Below are 22,983 nucleotides of genomic sequence, written 5' to 3'. Positions count from 1 at the left end.
TCAGCTGGTGTGTATTACACAGGTTCAGAGTGCATAAATTAGCCTGTTTTGAAGCCCAAATTGCACACTTTGTTTAATTTCTACAGTCACCATAGATAGCTTGGTAAAACTTTCCTAACACTACTTCACTCTTACTTCACTGCATCAGATGGAAGATAGTATATAATGGCGGAAGAACGTAAACCATGGAGGAGCACTGAAAGTTGACAAATTCAAGGTGCAGAAATATTTTTGGCAGAGTAGAAAAACTTGTTTGCAATTATTCTTTGCAAGAATCTGCTATGGGCATTCGTACTGAAAAAAGCATTTAGACAGAATTGGATCTTGACCTCATGGTTCCCTAATCCAAATTTGTCTCTCAAGAAAACTACACCAGGATCTTCTCAGACAGAGGCAGCGAAGTTACCATCAATACTGGCCTATCCTAAGAGCTTGGGAATTCAAAACAGGGTCGATTGGCTCTCATGATATCATAATTTTTCCCCCATTAGTCTACTTTGGAAAGACACTAAGGTCGATCTTTCTTTTCAAAAAGATTTCTACACCTCATTTTACATAAAGCAATAGATCATAATCAATGGCACAAAAACCTTTCGGTTGGGACTGTCTGCTCAAAATCACTGGGCTCAGCTCCAGCTAGGATAACTTTAAGAGGGTCACATACAACTTTTCCCACAAAAATGAAAGCTGCTAACCATAGTGCCTTGTCTAGGGGAGTGGCACAGACCATCCGAGCAATTGTACACTTTGAAAGCTTTCGGGAGTCCAAAGGTGTAATCTCTCCTCAACACTATTGTTTTTTCTCTGTTTATGTGTGGTTGCATTGTATCTATTTTCAATAGATAATTTTTTTTCTGCCTATTCACCTTTTCTTTAAGAAATTACAATCTGCCAACAGAGGACATTCAGATATAGCTTACTAACTGAAAATAAATCAAGTGGCCACTTGAAGGATACCTTGGGCTCAGGTTTACTGATGAGGTCAAATGCCACCCCACAACGAAAGATGAGTGGAAAGCCATTCTGAATAAATCAATTTTCCATAAAAAAGGAAAATTAACCCTTTATTTCACCTTTCAAGCAGCTAGGAGTCCTTTTCTTTACATCAGAGCTGCACTCCTCTTCAGAACCTGCTCTGCTACTGGCAGAGGGCTTTCAAGAGGCTCTGGATACAGATTGCCTGGCTTCAGGCATAGGTGGAGGACCAGACACCAATATGGTGGTGACAGGTTTTATCTTATAGAGAATTTCCGAAGAAAAGACTTGGCAAAAATAGGATTTGGCCACATTCAGATTTATTCCTTCAAAGTGTGGATCATAAGGAGAAGTTGAGGAATCTTCCGTTCGGAGAGTTTAAAGAATATTACTTAGCTTATTCTTTAAGCTCCACAAGACAGAAGACTCCTCAACCTCCACACTATTTCTTGATTAGGTCAGACAACTGATTCAGGACCTATCCAACCTCTTTTGGATATCTATGGCTTTGTAAGTCCTCTTGCCCTGCTACCTGTTGAGCCGCTATATGTTTCAGAAAACACAGGTTTCAGAGAACATCAGGGGATGGAGCACCTAGAAAAAGTAGATCCGAAAACTGGGAGGGGAAGTGAAGACAAGGGTGAAATGAACAATTCTTACACACACACACATATGCACTCGTGCACACCTCATACTCTACTGGGCTTCTGAAAGACCCAACTGTTTCTTGTTCTCCCAACCCCAAACCCTTTCTTGAGTCCCCAAAATTTCAAGTATAAAGCTGTGATAATGACACAAGCATCAGTCAGCAAGAATTTTGAGCACCCTCAGGGTGACTAGCTAGCACTGTACTAGGAAGTTGACCTACCTCAAATTATGCCCTGGCAGTGCCATAAGAATGGAGAGTGTACAGAATGAAGGAAGTGATGGGCTAGGATCCCCACTGTTACAACGGCCTCTCTCTCCTTGACAGTAACTAAGAACAGGCCTTCTCTACTTGCCGATGGCTGATGGATTCCAAGATTTTTTAAGTAATCCCAGAAAATTGTCAGGAACAATGCCCATTTCTAAGTCTTCCTCGATTCCAAAGCTGGAGTTTTATTTATCACCTGTTTTTTTTTTTTTAACTAGCTATCAGAGGAGGACTGGGACTGGGCATTGCCAATGTAATGCCCTCTTTTTCAGTTTTAAGGCCTGACTCCAGAATATAAAAAAGGGGACAAGAACAGTCAAATTCACTCGACTGTGATTCAATCAACCTATGAAATGCTCTCTCTCATATGAAATTCTGCTGGTGCATCTACTAGACAAGAATAAACAGACTTCTCGAGTGAACCTCTTCAAGATTTTGAAATAGCAATGACTGCTTTACAGCGATCACTCCATAAGCATTTCTGTATCTACCAGTCAAGAGAAGAATCATTTTCTATGAACACACAATTGACAGTCAAAAGAATGTAATGGAATATCAAGAAAGATTGATACTTCACATCTGTTTAGAACATGGACTTTAAAATGGTTTAGGAACCATCAGAGGCTTACACAGAGAGGCTGACAACTGTGTAAGTGTCTGAAGAATACATATTGGCCTACTTGAAGGAAGGATTTGTTAGACATTTGTTAAATCCTCCAATGGGAAAAGAGGGGTCAGGAACCAAGTAGGAAGGGCAAGAGCAGAGCTTCTCAGGGTTAGACCTACATTGATATCCCCAAAGCAGAAAGTTCATTCTAGTTATGAAAAGCCTCAGGCCGATCTGGTGACCAGTTGTGTTTTGTCACTTAAGAAATACCTTTGGTACATACAAAGCAGGATATTCATAATCACAGAAGTGAATCACAGAATCACCCAAGTGAAATGCATTCAAAAATACAAGTGGAGGAAAGGAAAGGGAGGGAAAGAAGAAGAATAAAGAAGCAAAAAAGTTACAGAAGAGACCATCGGTTCCACAATCCAAAAGCTTTTCATAATGGTTTACATTTGAAAAGGATTCTATTCTTTTATCAGCGCTGCAACTGAGGGAAAGCAGATATGCCTCTCCTCAAAACAGGCCCTGGGCAAATGTAATGTTTTGAAAATGGGCTGTTCAAAGGCTAGTTTCCTGGATGAAATCATTTTAAGACAAAAGTTCCACTTTTTTTAGGGCACATCTGTCTTCAATGATTCTGCTCTTCTGAAAATTTGATACTCAGAGGGATTCAAGCTGCAGAAGTACAATAACTTTGAAAGTATTATTTAAGAAGTCTCCATTCGAACTGAACAACAGCATGTGCACTATAAATTAATTTACAAAACAATATGAAACTACAGCCATATGTATGCAGGGATATATGCACACACATGTGCATAAAATAACACTACTATTATGTGGATAAAACACATAATAATAAAATCCCATCATGATTAACCACAGATAACTCACCACACCGTAGGAATACGTGTCACAGGTTTCAGACACTGGCAAACTCTGGATAACTTCAGGAGCCATCCAGGGGAAAGTGCCCACTAAAGACATATGAGTTGTATGGTTGTGAAACCTGGATGCGCCAAAATCACAGATCTGGAAAAAGAAAAGCAAAGGGCCAACTTCTCATTTACTGCCTTTCAAAAATGTCGGTACGACCCCCTTGGTTCAGATTTATGAACAACAGATAAATGAGCTTACCTTTAATACTCCATCAGCGGCTATAACGACTGGAATTAAAAAAGAAAAAAAGATACAATAACTGAAATAGTTTACTTTTAATGTTTAATCATAAATCTTTAAAATTATACTTTCGTGATACTTAACTTGTTCATAAGGTTAGAAAAAAAGAAGTAATTTTGGCTTGCAGTATTAATTTTTTAAAACACTATTCGGAAGTACATACAAGTGATAAGAAAATTAACCGAATTCTGGTATTGGTTCTTATTAATCATGTAAACTGGGCAAGTGCCTTAGTTTCCCAAAGAGTAAAATGAGGATAATATAATCCCCAAACTTGCCTGTCATGTGCTGAGAACTAATGAGACTATACAGTAAGTCTTGACTGTCTTCACCTTTAGACTATAAGCTAATTATGGGCAGGGATGTCTACCAACTATGTATTGTACTCTCCCAAGAGCTCAATGCAGGACTCTGCACACAGTAAATGCTAAAATACCACTGACTGATTGACAAGTTTTGAACGTCTCAGAAGAAAATGCTATATTCATCCAAAACATAATACCAAAGTATTTCTCCTTTAAGCACTGAATAGATCTGAAAAAAAAAACCTACGAGTTTTAAGTACTCAGTAAAATTTAAACAGTAATTAAGCTATCCACTTACAGCCAGAAAACCCAGGCTTTCACCAGCCTCCACCTTTCCACCAAAAATATTTTGTTTCCTGTTAATCGATCTACTGTATGACACTCATTGAGCGCTTACTATATGCAGATCAGTAGAGAAGCAGCGTGGCTCAGTGGAAAGAGCCCGGGCTTGGGAGTCAGAGGTCAAGGGTTCAAATCCTGGCTCTGCCACTTGTCAGCTGTGTGACTGTGGGCAAGTCACTTCACTTCTCTGTGCCTCAGTTACCTCATCTGTAAAATGGGGATTAACTGTGAGCCTCACGGGACAACCTGATTACCCTGTATCTACCCCAGCGCTTAGAACAGTGCTCTGCACATAGTAAGTGCTTAACAAATACCAACATTATTATTATTATCATTATTATTATACTAAGCATTTAGGGGAATACAACAGAGTGGGTAGACACATCCCCCGCCCACAAGAAGCTTACAGTCTAGAAGTTGCCTATCTGCCTGTCCAGATGCACATTCCAAGTTCCAAGGGACGTGGCAGGCATTTTCTAGCACACAATACAAATGCTTTATTGGAATAATTCTGGCATGACGACCACTGGAGAAATGATGAGCAGTGCAGACCTTTAAGTGATCATAGGTTTCAAAGATGATACCTCATTAAGATGAATTGAAAGCCTGACCTCACCTTGAGCTGAATTTCAACTTGCTATGAATTCAACTATACCTTTAAGGCCACATTCACAGTCAGACGGCTTTCTCTAATTTTTAAGTAGGCTTTTAGACACCCTGATGTAAGATTAAAACAAAACAAAACAATACAAAAAAAACCCGATAGGAATCCTCAGACAGGGTAGATATAGCCTTTACTTTGATGTAAACGTGTGTTCATAAGCTAGTGATACAAGCAGATAAGAGTCTGCTTGTCAGGCAAGAATGGATAAGGATTTTTCATTAATTGAATGGCTATGTTTGGAATTACCTATTTGAAAGTGTGAACAAAGCTTGGAGTCAGTTCTGCTTTTGAACTGATTCAGACTATTAAGATTGTGAAAAAGGGTACAATAGATTTTTTAACTTATTTTCTTTACGTTTTTTCTTAGTCATCTATGCTTGTCTCTACCAAAGGAAAACAAGGTAGAAGATGGTGCAATTATCTTGGAGTCTCTAACCAATCTAGTTAACTCAGGCTTTGGCTGTTAAAAAGCCCCAAATTCACCAAGTAAATGAACATCACCTCTTCTCTTGGGCTTTATAGCCACAGTTTATGACTAACAAAAAGTGATCTTCCGAAATTCAAATAATAATCAAGAGGTAAAATTCTTATCTGTCAGTAGTATTTTCTACAATCCACAGGTACCAACCATTAAACCTATTCCCAACCTGAAAGAACACATGGGTGACCAGGGAGAATGAACACTCTTTTTAAAAAAATAACCAATACGCTTAAACAGTTTGATTGATGGGGTACTCTTGGTCAATTTTAGTTTAATCAATCAATGGTACTTATTGAGCACTTACTGTGTGCAGTGCATTGTACCAAGCACTTGGGAGAGTACAACACAACAGAGTCAGTAGACATGTTCCCTCCCCACAATAAGCTTACAGTCTAAAGGGGTTTAAGTCTCCAAAACACGAATGCAAAATAAATTTACCATAAAACGAACTTGTTTTTCAACAGAACTACTCGAAGCAGAGTTAAAAGTAACCTAAAATTATTTCAAAGTTTTATTTTTTCCCTCTAGGCCTAAAATCTTTATTGGGAGGTTTAAGATTTATTGATTACTAACTAAAGCCCAAGCACCACACTTAACATTTAAAACTAGAGGGTCTCCCCATAAGTTCTACTCTAGTGTATGAATGTTACCTAGAAATCTATTTAGAATTATATATCATGGAGGACACGGGTGTTTGGAGAAAGCTATTTAAATTTTGGCAGTGGTAAACAACAGAATAAAACTTCAGTCATCTCCTCCTGCTTTCAGTGACACAGAAGCATATTTCACACCTATCTTAAGTTTACTACTGCTAATCCTACATGTCAAGCTATCATTCCTCCCCAGTTGGATTCAAATAAAGATGACAGGCTCAAAGAAAGTCTTAAGCCAGGCAGTCCATAAGTAACAAAATCTGTTAAACAAGAGCAAATATAAATTCAAGCTCAAGATTAAGGCAGAAAGTCATACTTTAGAAGAGGGATCAGAAAACAGGCAACTAAAAACAGATGATTACTTTACCATTTCTTGACTTGAGGTCTCTGTGAATCACCTTAACTGGAGCCTCCATATGTAAATAGTGCATTCCTATTTATTATAGAAAGAGGAAAAGGGTTCTTCATTGATAAGAAATTAGGAAGGACAAACTGCTCCTTTAAGCAAAGAATACAATTACAGACACTTCATTCACATGCTTTTTTCTGGAACTGACAGCTACATTTGAAGCAGATATTTATTATGGCATAGTTACATTACTAACAGTTTGGGTCTGCTTTGATCGGAATTTGATTGGAGATGACAGCTGTTGCCCTCCCAAGACCAAATATGGACAATTTCATTCCTTCTAATCCCCCTGTTAGTCTTGTTAAAAAGAAGGAAGGGGTGTGCTCAGAACAATGCCTGGGAGTAAGGCGTGCCAAATTCTATAACCCGCTGTACCATTAATCTACTACTGACTCTGGGTAAACTACTTATCCATTCTTGCCTCAGTTTCATTTCCCCCTTTTCTCAAAACACCATGGGAGTGCTGTAAAGATTCCATTTGTTTGGCTGTTAAGTGGTTGCAGATGCAATATAAGAATAAGGTGCAGTATTGTCCAAAATTGAACAAACCTTTTTATGTAATTCCCTGGTGGCTACTTTATGTTCTCTATTTTTTACATGGTGCCTATCACTACTGTACCTAGGTGCTTTGACAGTTATGTTATTTTAGCAAAATGTAATAAAAAGGGTAGGAAAATGCCTATATCTGCCTTCATTCTGCTCAAATGGTGCCTCTATAAGAAAGGAAAACAAAGAGTTCAAGACAACCAAGCACTATCTCTTCATTTCCAGGAATATTAGCCATAGTTCACACAAAGTCTCTTGATGTTCTACTTGTTTTAGCACTCAATATTTTTATTTCTCAGATTCCCATGGATTTGTTTTAAGAACAAAAAAAAAAACAAAGTAAAACTCTTTCAGACTGAAGAAATTTAAATGAATCAACTTACAGAAGAAACAGAACAGCAGAACAGTTAATTCTATGAAAAGACTTACTATTTCTAAGGACATTTGTTAAGAAAAGATTAGCTACCTCAGTGATCTTAAACAGGATGGAATTATGGCAAATCCTCCCTCATTCTAAACAGGACTCCATATATGCAGGCCCAACATTTTATTGCAAAGAAAATATCTTGATTCAACACATAAATTGTGCTTCCAATCAGAGAATAAGAATGTCTGTTCCAGGTTCATGAAGTTAGAATATCTGCTACTTCAGGGTGAACTTCAAATTTTTATCAAATTTTACTTCCTCTCCTCCAATGAGCCCAACATAGCAATTTAGAAAAGAAAGGATTAATACAGATAATACACATGAAAGGCAGTGTTGCTTAGTGGAAGGAGCTCAGTCCTGGGAGTCAGATGATCTAGGTTCTGATCCTGGTTCTGCCACTTGCCTATGTGACCTTGGCCAATTCACAACTTCTCTATGCTTCAGTTTCCTCATCTGCGAAATGGGGATTATATATTTCTCCTCCTGCCTACATAAATTGTGAGCTCCATATGGAACAGGAGTTATGTTCGACCTATCTTGTATCTTCCCCGGTGCTTAGTATAATGCCTGGCACAAAATCATTTAACAAATACTTCGATGATGATGATGATGATGTTGGTAGACTCTTAAAATTTATCCAAAAACTCCCAGAGGCTAGGATAGGTTTGACTCTTTCACCACTTTTATCTTCTGCCACATTTATTTTTTCCACTCTCCCACATACTAAAACATTCATAATGCCACTCTTGTGCAATTTCTGTAAGTGCACTTCATCAGTCCTGGCAGCAGCACAGCACCCACTGACATAAAACATTGTTTGAAGATGACTTTCTACACACCTGCACACAACCACGGTGCCACAGCTAGGGTGTGGCAGGATTATGATATTTCATGAAGCACTAACCAATTAAAATGACCTAGGATCCTGAAGAAACAAGTTAATGAACCCAGCCTTAAGCATATCATGCCTACCAACTTTGGGACTTACATCCAGGCCTTGTATTCACAAATTTTCTCCTTTCATTTTCCCTGTCTGGGAAAACTGATGAGATTTTTATCGATAATAATACTTTTAAAAATTGGCACTTGTTAAGTGCCTACTGTGTGTCAGGCACTGTTCTACACACTAGGGTAGATTCAAGTTAATCAGTTGGACATAATCCCTGTCCACAAGGACTAAGGAGAAATGACATGGTAATTCTCAAAAGAGAGGACTACCTCTTCTAGAGATATTTAGAATTTCCTCGTGCACATCAAGTATGCAGCATCGATGGCCTGTCTTGAGTGTGAACAACTGTTTTTATCCTAGAGACAGGATTCAGAGAGTTAATCTCTCCAGAAAGAGAATTCAAGTACTCTGTCTTTTCAGGGGGTTGCTAAAACACAATCTATCATCCTTCATTATTTAGGTCAAGTTGTTTCCAGAGCAACTTTGGGGGTTATAAATAAAACTCTAAAAAAGGTTTGCACTTACGAAAATGGAAAAAAAAAAGATAAAAATAAATGGAATTTGAATTACTTTATAAAGCATTAGGTTATGCAGGAATTTATGAGGGGAAAAAAAGGACTGGACACATTGTTGGCTAAATTTGAGGGATTCTGTGTGTTAAAAATACTGAATCTCCAAGGGCAATTTCCAAATTTGTATTCAATGTAAAATAAAATCATGGGTAAGTGATTTTCAAAAAATGATTTCTATTTTAAGCATTTACCATGCATACAAAGCAGGCAGAACTTGGCCAATAATAAATCAATTTCTGGTAGGGCCTTGAGAATTAATGAACACTCCCAAATGGAGCAGACAATTTCAGTGTGGGCACACTTTTCCTTCTTGTAGCAAGAGGTAATGGTAGGGTATAGCCGAGGGATATATCGCGATTCAGCACTGTGGGTAAATCTGTTCCTTTGCAGGTCACTGATTTAACTGGACCTTCATCGTGGTAAGAGGAAGGGAAAGGGTGGAAAGAGACAAAGACATTTAAATTACAAGCTCAATCAGCTTCAACCACAGTTGAAGTACCTCCCTTCTGAAAGGTGGAACGATCAATTACAGATTTAAGAAAGAAGAAGGACCAGAAGGCCCTTCCTTCTAAACCATGCAGCCAAAGCAAACTTCTAGAGGACAATCCTTACCTCAATGACCCCTACAGAAAAGCAACCCTAGGCAACCATACCCTCACTTACCTTTAGCTACATCTGTTGCCCAGGTCATAATATGCTCCATGTCCATCTCTTCACTTCTATTACTGTTAATGTAGTCATACAGTGAGCCAAGGGAAGCATATTCTGTAGGGAAAGAAAAATGCACACATCTTCTATAAAAACAGAACAGGATGGCCTTCTAAACTAAAGTGCTCGATGATTCAGCAGCAAGACCTGAAACTCTCATGTCAGCACAGAAGAGACTAATTTGCAGCTAGTGCAATTATTGAAGAACCAGCATTCCTTGACTCTCTCCTGTGGTGCATGATAGGAGGGCAAGGAAGGGAAAGGCCCCCCCAACTAAAAGATCTCTTAGGTGAACTTGCAGGATTGGGCTCAATACAAAATGCAAAGGCAGGGAAAAGTAAGTGGCAGGCATCCGGGACAGGGAATGGAGTGTTAGTTGACTCCTACCTATCTGTCCTCTTCTCCAACAACACCTCGGTTCATGCTCTTGACTCCTTCCGGTAACTCTTGCTTGCTCTCCATCCACCCTCTTCCTGACACACTGCTCACATCTTTCCTGGAATGACTTCAGTACTGAGCTTCTCCAAACCATATTCCCTCCATATATTTTTGTTCTCCTGCTTCGAAGCCTAAAAAACTCCCACCTCATCCAGAATGCATTCCCTGAATAAACAGATCCCCAAACTTTCTGTTTATACTACTGTTCAGTGTTCATTAAATAATCAATCAGCAGTACTTAGCACTGGGGAGAGTACAAAAGAAGAAGTCATGATGCCTGCCCAAAATGAGCTTACAATCTCGCAGGGAACACAAATATGAAACCATTTACAAATAAGAGAAAATGTTTCAATAGTAAAGTATATAAAATTATACCTAACAAAAGTGCAATGGAAGTAGTGATTATAAAAATGCTTAGATGACACTGGGGAGGATGTAACCCGGTGAAATGAAAAATTGAGGAAAGCCTCCTGGAGAAAATGGGATTTTCGGAAGGGTTTTGAAGATGGGGAGACCTGTGGTCTGGTGGATTTGAAGGGAAAGGAGAACTAGGCAAGAGGAAATGTAGTGTGGGGGGGAAAAATTCAGGATTTGCCAAAACATTTATTCGTGTACTCAATACTAATGAATTAATTTATACACTTGCATTAATAATTTATATTTTATATGGTCTTTGTTAAGTGCTTACTTTGTGCCAGGTACTGGTCTAAGTGCTGGGGTCAAATGCAAGATAGGTTGGACACATTCCATGTTCCACATGGGGTCACAGTATTAATTCCCATTTTACAGATCAGGTAACTGAGGAACAGAGAAGTGAAGTGACTTGTCCAAGGTTACACAGCAGACAAGCGGCAGAGCCGGAATTAGAACCCAGGTCCCTCTGACTCCCGGACCCGGGTACTATCCACTTGGCCTCACTGCTTCTCGTGTTCATAAGCATGAAATATTGGAAGACTTGGATCTACTATCTTCCTCAACAGATGATTCATTCCTTGAGGGCCAAGATTCTGCCTCATTTTTTTGTGTGTTCCCAGGTGCTGTGAGCCCTGGAACATCTTTCCATAACATGATCATCATTTCGTTACTTGAAAAATACCTTACAAAACAAAAGTCACCCACAGGGCATCCACTGGGTGCAAAATTCTGAGTTAGCTGAATTGATTTAGCTCCCACTGCTGTCATCACCTGATTGAAACCACCCCAGCAAAACCTCTCAGAGGTGAGGATCAATGAGCCCAACCCCACAAAAGACTCATCTATTCAGACTAAACAATATCCACAATGCAACAAATCCATGTTTAAGCTTCCGGATCTGTTGAAAACATGTGTTATTTGACAGGAAGGCCTGATTGCAATTGCTTTCAGATCCCACTCTCCCTCTAAGGAAGAGAAAGAGACAGGGAGTTGCAACTAAGTGGGGTAAGAGATTAAACAGAAGCATTCCTTCAGTTGCCTGTAAGGTCTCTGTGGTCTGGGATCATGTCTACCAATCCAATTGTAGGGTACTTTCCAATGTGCTACGCCACACAGAGCAAACACTCAAATACCATTGATTGGTTAGTATTTACTGAGCACTTACTGTGTGCAGAACATTGTACCATGAGCTGGGAAAAGTAAGAAGATGGTGATTCAGACTCTTAGTCAAACAAAAAAAAGGGAGAGGAGAGCATGGCAATAAGCACAAGTGGAAGATTCAAATGATATACAAAGCACAAGCAAAAACAACCGTGAGGACCATAAGCGTTAGTGTACATAACAGCTGAAGGAGCTGTCTACAGGCTCCCTCCCTGCTCCAGTTAGGCCACAGGCAGCCTGGCATGCACAGGGCAGAGGGACAGCATGGCCTTGTGGATAGAGCATGAGCCTGGGAGTTAGTAAAGGGGCTGGCAAATAGTAAGTGCTTAACAAATGCCACAATTATTATTATTACAACTCCCACCAAGAGTGTAACAGTTTGGAATGCATGGCAAGCTGCCAAGCTTTCTGCCTGCCCTTCTCCAGCAAGGCAGGGCTCGGGCACCACGGGGATGGGGAGGGAGAGTGTTAGTGGCATCTCTTCACTGACCCCAGTGCTTCAGTGGAAGAGTATAGGCCGGGCTGCATGCCTGCTGTCTCCAATCTATCGCTGGATGGTTTTTACTGAGCACACTGACAGTGTGGAAAGCACTGTACTAAGTCACTGAGGAGAGTACAGTACACTTGAGTGGACTCTGATTTTACTGAAGGTTGGGTGGAAAAGTTCCTGTAATCCACTTAGTTGATGACTTCAAGTCAGTACACAAATTAGGGGATAGCAAAATAAAAAGCAGAAAATGGGCAAATAGGCTCTAATGCAAACGGCCAGTCTGGAAGGTGAAGTCCTCCCTGGGTTCTGATACCTGATCTCCTTCTGGCCTGCTGGTTGATCTTAGGCAATTACCGAGTTTCTGTTTCCTCATATGTAATATGGAGATCATGCCTCCTTTTCCCTACCTCTCAGGGATGCGGAAAGGATCCAATCAAATATGAAAAATCGAAAGTACTGTAGAAATTCACACTATCATTATTATTACTGAGATCTATGAATACTCCCTGAATCAAGTTGACTTTAAAAGTACAGTTAAACAATTCTATCACACAACCAACTTCACCGAGTGACAAAAAAAAATTAGATCATTGAAGTAGGACCACTTGATATTTGCACTTTTACTGCTTGTGCTTCAGTTGCTCTAAAAAAAGGTTAAACTTACCTGAAGTCAGGGAAGATCGAAACATCTCCCTCCCTGCTTTGACAGCAGATGTAAATTGAGACCTCAGGATCATTTTTTCCTCCTTCGGGTCCAGGGGAAAGAGAAAGAGTGGGGGACAGGGGAGAGAGAGTGCTACCCAACGTCCTTCAGTTTTTGATACTACTGATATGTGCAAATCCCCCAGATATTGCTATCTGGAAATATAAAGGTTTTAGTTTATTTTTCCTGGTGAATTACTAAAACATGAGTTAGTGTACATAAACAAAATTGCTGGACATCCTCCCTGTGGGTGATTTGAGCTCTTGGAACCAGAAATCTTCACCTTTTCTCTAATCCTTACAGCCAGTTCTACATTCTTCTCCTCCAACCCCTACTGAATAGTTCCACTACTTCAGCTAAACAGGAGGTGCTAATCCCCTTGAAGTGTTACACTTCATGTCAATGCAGCCCTCTCTGGAGATAAAACAAAACAATAAACAAAAAATAAAATAAACCTTCAAGAAAGAGAGCAAGGTTTGCAGACCAAACTTAAATGGCCCAGGGATTGGAGATGCAGTGTTCTGCCCCACTAAGAATTCTCATTCATGGACTGAAGCTGGAGTTCAGCCTGATAACGCAGCCAAATCTAAATAATCTGTGCCAGTGAGGCTAATGGTACCCTGGATCCATGAAATCTGTAGATAATTCAATGTACAACCATTTCTGAGGTGGTGCTGATATTATATCTAAGCATGCAAGTACAGCTAACTAGGCCCATGTGGGTCTGACAGTACTGACCACTCAGGAAACACAAAGATTATCCCTTTGAAGGGATGATGTTCTTCTTATTTGCTATGCCTGGTGCTGTTTTGCATTGCCTCCATTTCTTAATCCTTTCAGAGCTTCTACTCAAAAAGAACTATCTGTTTCTTGAGTTTTAGCTGCAACATGTTCTAACATATCAGAAACCAGATCCATTGTTATATCATACAGCATAGCTACACAGAACGTACTTAATAGGACTGGACCCACTACACAGTCCTACAGCAGGTAATGGGGAATGGATCAAAGATTATACCTAGTTCTGACAAGATCTTCCATATCACTGTGAAAGGATCTTCAAATCTTGATAAATTTATCAGGACAACCAAATGAGAGAAGCAGCATGGCGTAGTGGATAGAGAAGGGCCTGGAGTCCGAAGATCATGGGCTCTAATCCCAGCTCCTCCATTGTCTGCTGTGTGACCTTGGGTAAGTCACTTCACTTCTCTGTGCTTCAGTTACCTCATTCATTCAATAGTATTTATTGAGCGCTTACTATGTGCAGAGCACTGTACTAAGCGCTTGGGATGAACAAGTCGGCAACAGATAGAGACAGTCCCTGCCGTTTGACGGGCTTACAGTCTAATCGGGGGAGACGGACAGACAAGAACAATGGCACTAAACAGCGTCAAGGGGAAGAACATCTCGTAAAAACAATGGCAACTAAATAGAATCAAGGCGATGTACAATTCATTAACAAAATAAATAGGGTAACGAAAATATATACAGTTGAGCGGACGGGTACAGTGCTGTGGGGATGGGAAGGGAGAGGTGGAGGAGCAGAGGGAAAAGGGGAAAATGAGGCTTTAGCTGCGGATAATAATAATGTTGGTATTTGTTAAGCGCTTACTATGTGCCGAGCACTGTTCTAAGCGCTGGGGTAGACAGAGGGGAATCAGGTTGTCCCACATGGGGCTCACAGTCTTAATCCCCATTTTACAGATGAGGGAACTGAGGCACAGAGAAGTTAAGTGACTTGCCCACAGTCACACAGCCGACAAGTGGCAGAGCTGGGATTCGAACTCATGAGCCCTGACTCCAAAGCCCATGCTCTTTCCACTGAGCCACGCTACCTCATCTGTAAAATGGGGATTGAGACTGTGAGCCCCATGAAATACAGGGACTTCATCCAACTCCATTTTCTTGTATCCATCCCAGCACTTAGTAGAGTGCCTGGCACATAGTAAGTGCCTAACAAATACCACAAGTATTATCATTATTATTACTGTTAAGCAATTTTCCAGATCTTAGACTTACTAATTGGGTCTAGTACTTCTGTGAGTTCTATGAAAAGTGAATAAAGGTGGTGGTGCTCTTTACACCTCTCCAGTATTTAAAATGCTGAAAAAAATCACATCCTCCATGTCATACTGTGCTCTGAAACACACTGTGATTCTGGAAGAGTGCAGGCAGTTGTTCTAGAAGGCCTCTGGCTAGGGTCTTAACCAGCAACAGTGAGTAGTTAATGTCATAACAGTTTTCACATTCTGTTATTCATTCAATCGTATTTATTGAGTGCTTACCGTGTGCAGAGCACTGTACTAAGCACTTAGGAGAGTAGAATACAATAAACATTGTTTATTCCTTCCTTCATCATTAATATTGGTATTTATTGAATGTCTAATGCGTAGAGAGAATTTTACTTGGAGCCTAGCAACATAAAAAAGAAATAGAAGAGATATTCTCCTGTTAATTTGATGCTAGCCATGATGGTGGTGGTATATTTAAGACCTCGTGGTATCTCCTCCGAATACTGTAAAATCCTTGCTGGCATTACTGACCTCTCCCCAGTAGACTATAAACTCCTCATGGGCAGGGACTGTGTCTACACTCTATTGTATTGTACTTTCCCAGGACTTCTCAATACAGTACACAGCAAGTGTTCAGTAAATACCAATAACTGATTGATTCAAATGCTAAGGGAAAGCAAGTGTAGTCCCTTTGCTTACAGATCTTGGGCCTACCATCAGGTCCAAGGGTTTCCACTTTTCAAGGTGCTGAATGTCATTAGGTTCTCTATGCTTTCAAGAGCCTCATCTGTGATAGTAGAAGGTGGTTTCAAGAGAACAATTAAGTGTTGTGGCCATCTCCACAAGATTCCCTTTAGGACAAGGGTGGAGCCATCTTCACCTTCAGAGATATGGTTAGAATGTGTATACCTTCTTTAGTGATGCTTAAAGCTTCCTTAAAGTCTTATTAAAAACATATCCCCTCCAAGAAGCCTTCCCCAACTAAACCCTCATTTCCTCTTCTCCCATCCCTTTCACTTGGTTTGCACCCTTAATTCACCCCTCCCTCAGTCCCACAGCACTTATGTTCATAGCTGTAATTTATATTAATGACTGTCTCCCTCTCTAGAATGTAAGCTCGTTGTGGGCAGGGGATGTGTCTACCAACTGTTACAGTGTAGCATTTAGTACAGTGCTCTGCGCACTGCAAGCACTCAGTAAATACGATTGATTGACTGATGAATAGTTCTCATTTTGGTGGCAGTCTGCATAGCCTTGGGGCTCTTCAGCTTAAGGATCGCATATCATGACAATTTTTATATGCCTCTCATCAAGAGGTGCTGCAATGTGCTGCTGATGTATTACTTGGCAAGGCGCATGTAGTCCTTTAATGTCTGAGTCATTTTCTTTGAACTGGTCTTGGTGGCGTCAGCTAGTAGGGCCCAGTGTCTTAATAACTGCCTGGTAAATTGTATCATGGAGAAATGCCCATTCATTATTTAGGTCGGAGCTTGTCAATGGGGTTCTGTTCCAACAGGGATTACGTAATGTTGTTGGAGAGCCTTTTGCAGGTGTCTCCATTCTCCAAGAGACTAATATTGAGCCATCTTAGTGGACTGGAAGCCACTTTTCAATACAATAGATGCATTGTCGATGTTTCACATTAGGCAATAGTCAGTCTAGCACTCTGCTTCGCATATGGCTGTCCAGACCTGGAGGTCTTTCAGCTTTCTCTTCCTCATTATATCAAACCCAGGTCACCAACAACAGGTAAAAATAAGAACTCAAAATTGAATTTTGCCTCTTTTCTTCACTTAATCACCATCTAATGAAGATGCTAACGAGTGAATTACAAAACAAGAAAAGTCAGCAAAAAGAAGAGGGGCAAAAAGCCTAGATAATATGAAAACCGGACCTTGATGCTTGAAAGTAAACAATCAGAAAAGAAAGGGTGTACTTAAGATCACCATTGATAATTTTAATGGACATTCTACTCTGTGCAATATATAACTTTGGAAACTTGAAGGAAATGAAAACAAGTACAGACAGTTTTCTTGCAGATGGGGGTTTCATTCCTGAAGAACCCCATTTGTGGAATTCATCAACGCTGTGCATATATGCACAAACATTTATTCCGACAACCCACCACAATGTATCCAGACAGATGTATAAGTTGAAAAACACCCACTAATTCTATCATCCTGTTCTGGCCAAAGCGTTTAGTGAAAAATGTATGATTAGCAGGGCTGAGTGCTTAAAACAAGGTCCTGTCTTGATACAAATAAGTAACTGAGTACACTCAGACAACCTTTGGACAGGGTTGACCAGCTGAAACTTAAATGTGTTGTGGGAGATGGGGAGGTACATACAATTCTTTCTTTCTCACTTATAAACTTAGCCTACTGTTTATTCCCACTGATAAGATGGAAAGCCTTTGTCTGAGGTGAAATGGATTCAGTTGGCACATTACCTTTTATTCCATGGTATGTCTTCAACCAGAGCAACAAATAGCAAAAGCCAGACCTAAAAACTTGCTAGGGCATAGAATCCAATGCAAGTGCCAATTAATACTGGGAAAAAAATAAGGACTGGCCTTCCAAAGTTAATTAAAGTACATTTTAGTGGTTGTTTAATCTGGGCATTTATCCAATCAGTTGTGCCAGAATGGGCACACATTCCCTTGGGTTCTGGCTGTGGGATCCAGAATTCAAGGCCTAGCCTGACACAATTTACTGTCAATGAAATTGTGCATGCTATGAATTCAGACTACAATAACTGAAGGAGAGCGAAACACTGAAAGAAGTTGCTGAAGTTGTAAATTAATAGTTGCTCCACTGATTTTTGGTGAGGTGTTTTTTTTTCTCTTTTTTAACCACAGTAGATAGCTATCTTTCTGGGGTGACTGAAGTGGAGTCCTGACCAAATAATGGATGGAAGCAGTGTGGAGGAGGATGGTCGATGGACTATATCATTTCTTAGATGCTTGGATTATGAGCCCCAATTTAGATAGTGACCCCAGTGTGGGACAGGGACTGGGTGTTTGACCTGATTATGTTGTATCTACCCCATCACTCAGTAATAACGGTATTGTTAAGCACTTTTTATATGCCAAACACCAAACTAAGTGTTGCATTAGATGCAAGATATTCTGGTGAATCAGAGTCTCTGTCCCTTAGTACAGTGCTTGGCACACAGAAAGCACTTAAACACCATACAAAAGTCACTTCTATCCCTAGGATTCTAAGATGGTTAATGTTAAATTCCATGAAGATTATGTTCTTAATAAGTTTTTATAAAATGTATAGGCAAATATAGTTGAATGCAAACTGACTGGCTAGACAAGTGGAATTGAAGCCTGAAATAAGTGACAAATCAATCTTATTTTTACTGAGAGCTTACTGTGTGCAGAGCACTGTACTAAGTGTTTGTGAGAATACAATATAACAGAATTGGTAGACATGTTCCATGCCCACAAGGAGCTTACAGTCTAGATGGGGAGACAGACTTAAAATAAATTATATATACATCCATAAGTGAACAGAGTGAAGTGAATAGAGGTTACACATTTTTTTTATGGCATTTGTTAAGCACTTACTATGTGCCAGGCACTGTACTAAGCACTGGAGTAGAAACAAGATAATCAGGTTGGACACAGTCCATGTCCCATAGGGGCTCACAGCTTTAATTTCCATTTTACAGATGAGATAACTAAGGCACAGAGAAGTTAAGTGACTTGCCCAAGGTCACACAGCAGGCAAATAGTGGAGCTGGTGTTAGAACCCAAGACCTCTATCTCCCAGGCCCGAGCTCTTTCCACTAGGCCACATTGCTTCTCAAATCTAAGTTAAAGAGGACAAAGAAGGGAGAAGGAGTAGGACAAATGGAGGCTTAGTTGGGGAAGGCCTCTTGGAGGAGATGTAATTTTAATAAGACTTTGAAAGTGAGGAAAGTGGTGGACTGTTGAACATGATGAAGGGGGAGCAACTTCCAGGCCAGAGGTGAGATAGATGAGACCGAGGTGCAGTGAGTTGGTTGGTGTTAAAGGAACAAAATGTGTGTTAAACTGTAGTAGGAAATCAGTGAGGTAAGGTGGGAGACGGTGAGCTGATTGAGTGCTTTATATCCAATGGTAAGCAGTTTGTTTGATGTGGAAGTGGATGGGCAATCACTGGAGGTTTTTGAAGGGTGGGGAGAGGGAATGGCGATTGAACGGATTGCTGGTAAAAAGATGCAGACAGCAGAGTGAAGTATGGACTGGAGTGGGGAGAGACAGAAGGCAGGGAGGCCAGCAAGGAGGCCAATGCAGGAGTCAGAATGGGATATAAGTGCTTGGATCAGTGTAGTAGCAGGTTGGATGGAGAAAAAAGGTCAAAGTTCAGTGATTTTTGTGAAGGTAAAACCAGCATATTTGGTGACACATTCTATGAGGGTCAATAGAGAGATAAGAATCTAGGATAACGCCAAGGTTCCAGGCTTGTGAAACAGGGAGGATAGTGATGCTGTCTATAGTGATGGGAAAGTCAAGGGGAGGACAGGCTTTGGGTGGAAGATAAGGAGTTCTGATATGCATTATACAATACAAAACTGTAACAAAAGGAAACAATGCTTTCTTCCTTACTGGCAATTCTGAATTTTAGACATAGAGTTTTGTTAAGTATTGTAATTTTGCAATTGCTCTACCATACATGTAGAAATTTTTTGATGTTTAATGAATCCTCACCTAATCTAGCATCACGTGAACCACAGGTAGTACAATAGAAATGTTTCCAATGTATTTTGAGAATATGGGAATTGATGTGCTGGTCTCTATCTCCATTGTTAAAATACCTTACTGTGTTGATCTCATATTGAAAATATACATGAATCACAATAATCGCTCCTCGGTGACCCTGCTGTGTGGGTTCCCTCTTGTCTTTTCTTATGCTGTCGAGTTGTTTCTGACCCATACTGACTCCATGTACACATCTCTCCCAGAACGCCCCAATCTCCAACTGCAATCATTCTGGTAGGGGGTGTCCATACAGTTTTCTTGGTCAAAATACGGACGTGGTTCACCATTGCCTTCTTCCACACAGTAAATATGAGTCTCCGCCATCGACTCTCTCCCATGCCACTATCGCCCAGCAAGGGTGAGTTTTGACTTGTAGCAGATTGCCTTCCGCTCGCTAGCCACTGCCCAAGCTAGGGACGGAATGGGTATGCCTCTGCTTGACTCTCCCTCCCTTAGCCGAGACTGGTAGTGTACTGGAAACTCCCCAGGTGCAGTCCTGAGAGGGGTGGTTCCCTCTAGCATCATGCATATTTTATTTTGTGGGTAATCCAATTTGGCTTTTGGTGTCAGCATTTTTCATTTACTCCTTTCTGTAAAGGGATTTTTGCCAAATTCTAAAAGGCTGCTCCAAATCAAGAGATAATTCAGATCAAGGTCATTACCAACTCAAATGACCAAATCTGAAATATACCATTCTTGGGTCAGAAACCTTCAAATAAAAATGCTCTAATGGGATTAAAATGCACAGGAATAGCTCAAGAAATATTAATTTGTGAAAGGTCACAGAGTTGCAAAAAGCATTGCTCATTTCAACCAATTAAAATGAAATTTTAAACAGCACCTTCAAATATTGGTAATGCAGCTGCAAGTGCAGTTAAATAGCATTACTCAGACATAATTAGCACAATTAAACATGGGTAGAAGTAGAAACACCATTTCTAATTATATTGATATAATCAGTTTTATTACTGCTTTATGGCAACAAAAATGACATCTAACATTCGCAGAGTTTATAGCTGAACCAAATGTGGAGCATTCTAACAAATTCAGGACCCTAAACTCTTTAGAGAAAGAAAAAGGTCAAATTCAAGTATCTTACCTGTTACGATACCATAGTTTGGAGGCTCAAGGATTACTCCATAAAACTGGATAACATTTCTGTGACTGAGGACACTGAGTATTTCTGCCTGTTCAAAAATCAAAGGCAAGGTTAGAGAGAATTGAATTAAAAAATCCACATCACTGTGTCATCAGAATTCAGACCCTTTGTGTACTGTTCAATCTATTGCCAAAACACATCCTTTATGCAAATCTATGGTGCTCTCTTTAGAAAACCTGTCAGTTTGGAAGACGATAAGCTTTCTAAGCAATACTCTTTTGAATGGTCTGGGAAGAAACAGTGATAGCATAATGTCTCATCAGAGAAGAGCAGTTAACATCATTTTATGCATTTTCTTGGAAAAATTAGTATTGCCTAGTGGTCCAAAAAAACCAAACTACTTGGGTAACAAAGACAGGAAAACCTTTTTATTGGGATGTTAATGTTTTTCCTTAATGTAATTTTGGATGTATAGTTGGGCCACCATTTTAAAGGGCTGGGAAATCGGGCAGAATTCACAAGGGAATTCATGATCCATTAAAGTAAGCTACTTTTGAATGAAATCTTCCTTGCAATACTCCTCTTCTAGGTTGGGGCTTTGATCTGTTTGGCCAACATCCACCTCTTGCCCTGGGGGGCCTTAGGTTCATGTGACTTGACTCTCCTCATACTATCAAGAAATTGATATAGATCAAAGAAATCTGATTCAAATTGTGCACCACTAGTGTAAGCAAACAGCACACTATTAGTGTTTATGACTATAAAAGAATTTTTCCATTCCCCAGTAACAGGAGGTTGAATAAATGGAATTTTAAGCTAGTCGGTCCAAATGAATTCACATTTTCAAAAGTATTACCTTGCTTACACCCTTGGGTCAGGCCTTCCCAGACACTTTGATATTCACCCCACCACACATACGTATACATTCGTTAGTAATTTATTTTAATATCTGTCACCCCCTCTAATCTGGTAAGATCCTCGTGAATGGGGATTATGTCTACCACTTCTACTCTATTGTACTCTCCCACGTGCCTAGTACAGTGTCCTGCACATAATAAACACACAGTAAATATCATTGACTGAATTTTGTATTGCCTTGGAGGTGCTAGTCAGGCACAATAATTTGGCTAGCCCATTTATAATGTACAGATCCAACTGGACGTACAAGTGATCGGGAAAACCCAAGTGTTATTTTGACTCAAATACTGTGTTTCCTCTTGACCAGCCACCCTCAATATAGATGACCTATCAGATAGCAAGATTGACAACTGAGGGTCTGCACATGAATCCCTTGAGACCGTCCACACACAGCTATCAGGAAGAAATGTCTCAATCTTAACTCCCTGCCATTGGAATAATTTCAAAACTTACTCTGCAAGACTTGGAATAAACACCTCTATCTTTAGCTTGAGAGACAATGCTGAATTCAAAACTTCGCCCTCTTAATCCCAAACTAAAACTCAAATTTGTTTAGTCCTCAGCAGGTTAGCATATGGCTAGTTGTCTCCTCTAGATCATTACCTCTTGGCCCACTCCTGGTCCAGTGTTTAATTTGATTTTATACATATTATTTTTCTTAAAAACATGTTAAGGGGATAATGGCCTCAATATCTTTTTGCAAAAGTAAACATACTGCAAATGGCCTAAAGAATCTGCTGAGTAAGTATCTCACTGTGATTTATGATGATTGCTCTTCATCAGATGAGTTGACCTCACCCACGTTCTAGAACGGTTAGCTGCTGCTGTTACACTCTATCTGGGGCACAGAATCTACCAGATTCTGCCAATCCTCTACCTGTAGCCTGACCAGGGTTGCAAAGAAAATAGAAAAATCAGAATCCAGGGAGTTCTCTCTATCCAACCCCCACTGGAGGCAGTCCTTGCCCCTCTACAATTTGGACTACCCTGAAGCATGACACATCATATTACTCGTATATTTGGGGGCTTTCCCTTGAAGTGGCAAAGCGCTTTTTTCCACAGAGAATCTAACTGCCTTGCCCATGATCATATATAGCAGGCAAGTGGTGGGTGGGATTGGGATTAGAACTCAGGTCCTCTGACTGCTGGGACCATATTCTTTCCACTAATCTACAGTGCTTCTCTTTCAAAAGTAGCAAGTCAGTAACTTTTCCAGTTCACTCGGTTTACTGAAGAAATTCTAACTAGAAAAACCCAGGCAC

The 22,983-nt window shown here is 40.1% G+C and overlaps 1 protein-coding gene and 1 non-coding gene across 6 annotated transcripts in view; both read right to left on the bottom strand.

The window, feature by feature from the left end:
• The window catches only part of MAP3K20 (mitogen-activated protein kinase kinase kinase 20), a 124,164-nt gene that overhangs the window by 53,310 nt on the left and 47,871 nt on the right, over positions 1-22,983 (bottom strand). For all 5 annotated transcript variants that reach the window (XM_029072123.2, XM_029072124.2, XM_001514714.4 and 2 more), the window contains exons 3-7: positions 20,804-20,891; positions 9,692-9,793; positions 6,493-6,558; positions 3,639-3,667; positions 3,396-3,533 (exon numbers count right to left, since the gene is read on the bottom strand). In XM_029072123.2, the coding sequence (XP_028927956.1) occupies positions 3,396-3,533; positions 3,639-3,667; positions 6,493-6,558; positions 9,692-9,793; positions 20,804-20,891 (423 nt within the window). The remainder of the gene's footprint in view (positions 1-3,395; positions 3,534-3,638; positions 3,668-6,492; positions 6,559-9,691; positions 9,794-20,803; positions 20,892-22,983) is intronic.
• Positions 20,073-20,210, bottom strand: LOC114814488. The gene has a single exon (XR_003762280.1). It is a non-coding gene; the product is annotated as a small nucleolar RNA SNORA7 (small nucleolar RNA).

The sequence above is a fragment of the Ornithorhynchus anatinus genome, chromosome 9, assembly GCF_004115215.2.
Source record: "Ornithorhynchus anatinus isolate Pmale09 chromosome 9, mOrnAna1.pri.v4, whole genome shotgun sequence".
Taxonomy (NCBI): Eukaryota; Metazoa; Chordata; class Mammalia; order Monotremata; family Ornithorhynchidae; genus Ornithorhynchus; species Ornithorhynchus anatinus.
Note: the sequence above shows the minus strand (reverse complement) of the source record. Positions and strands in the feature narration are given on the sequence as shown.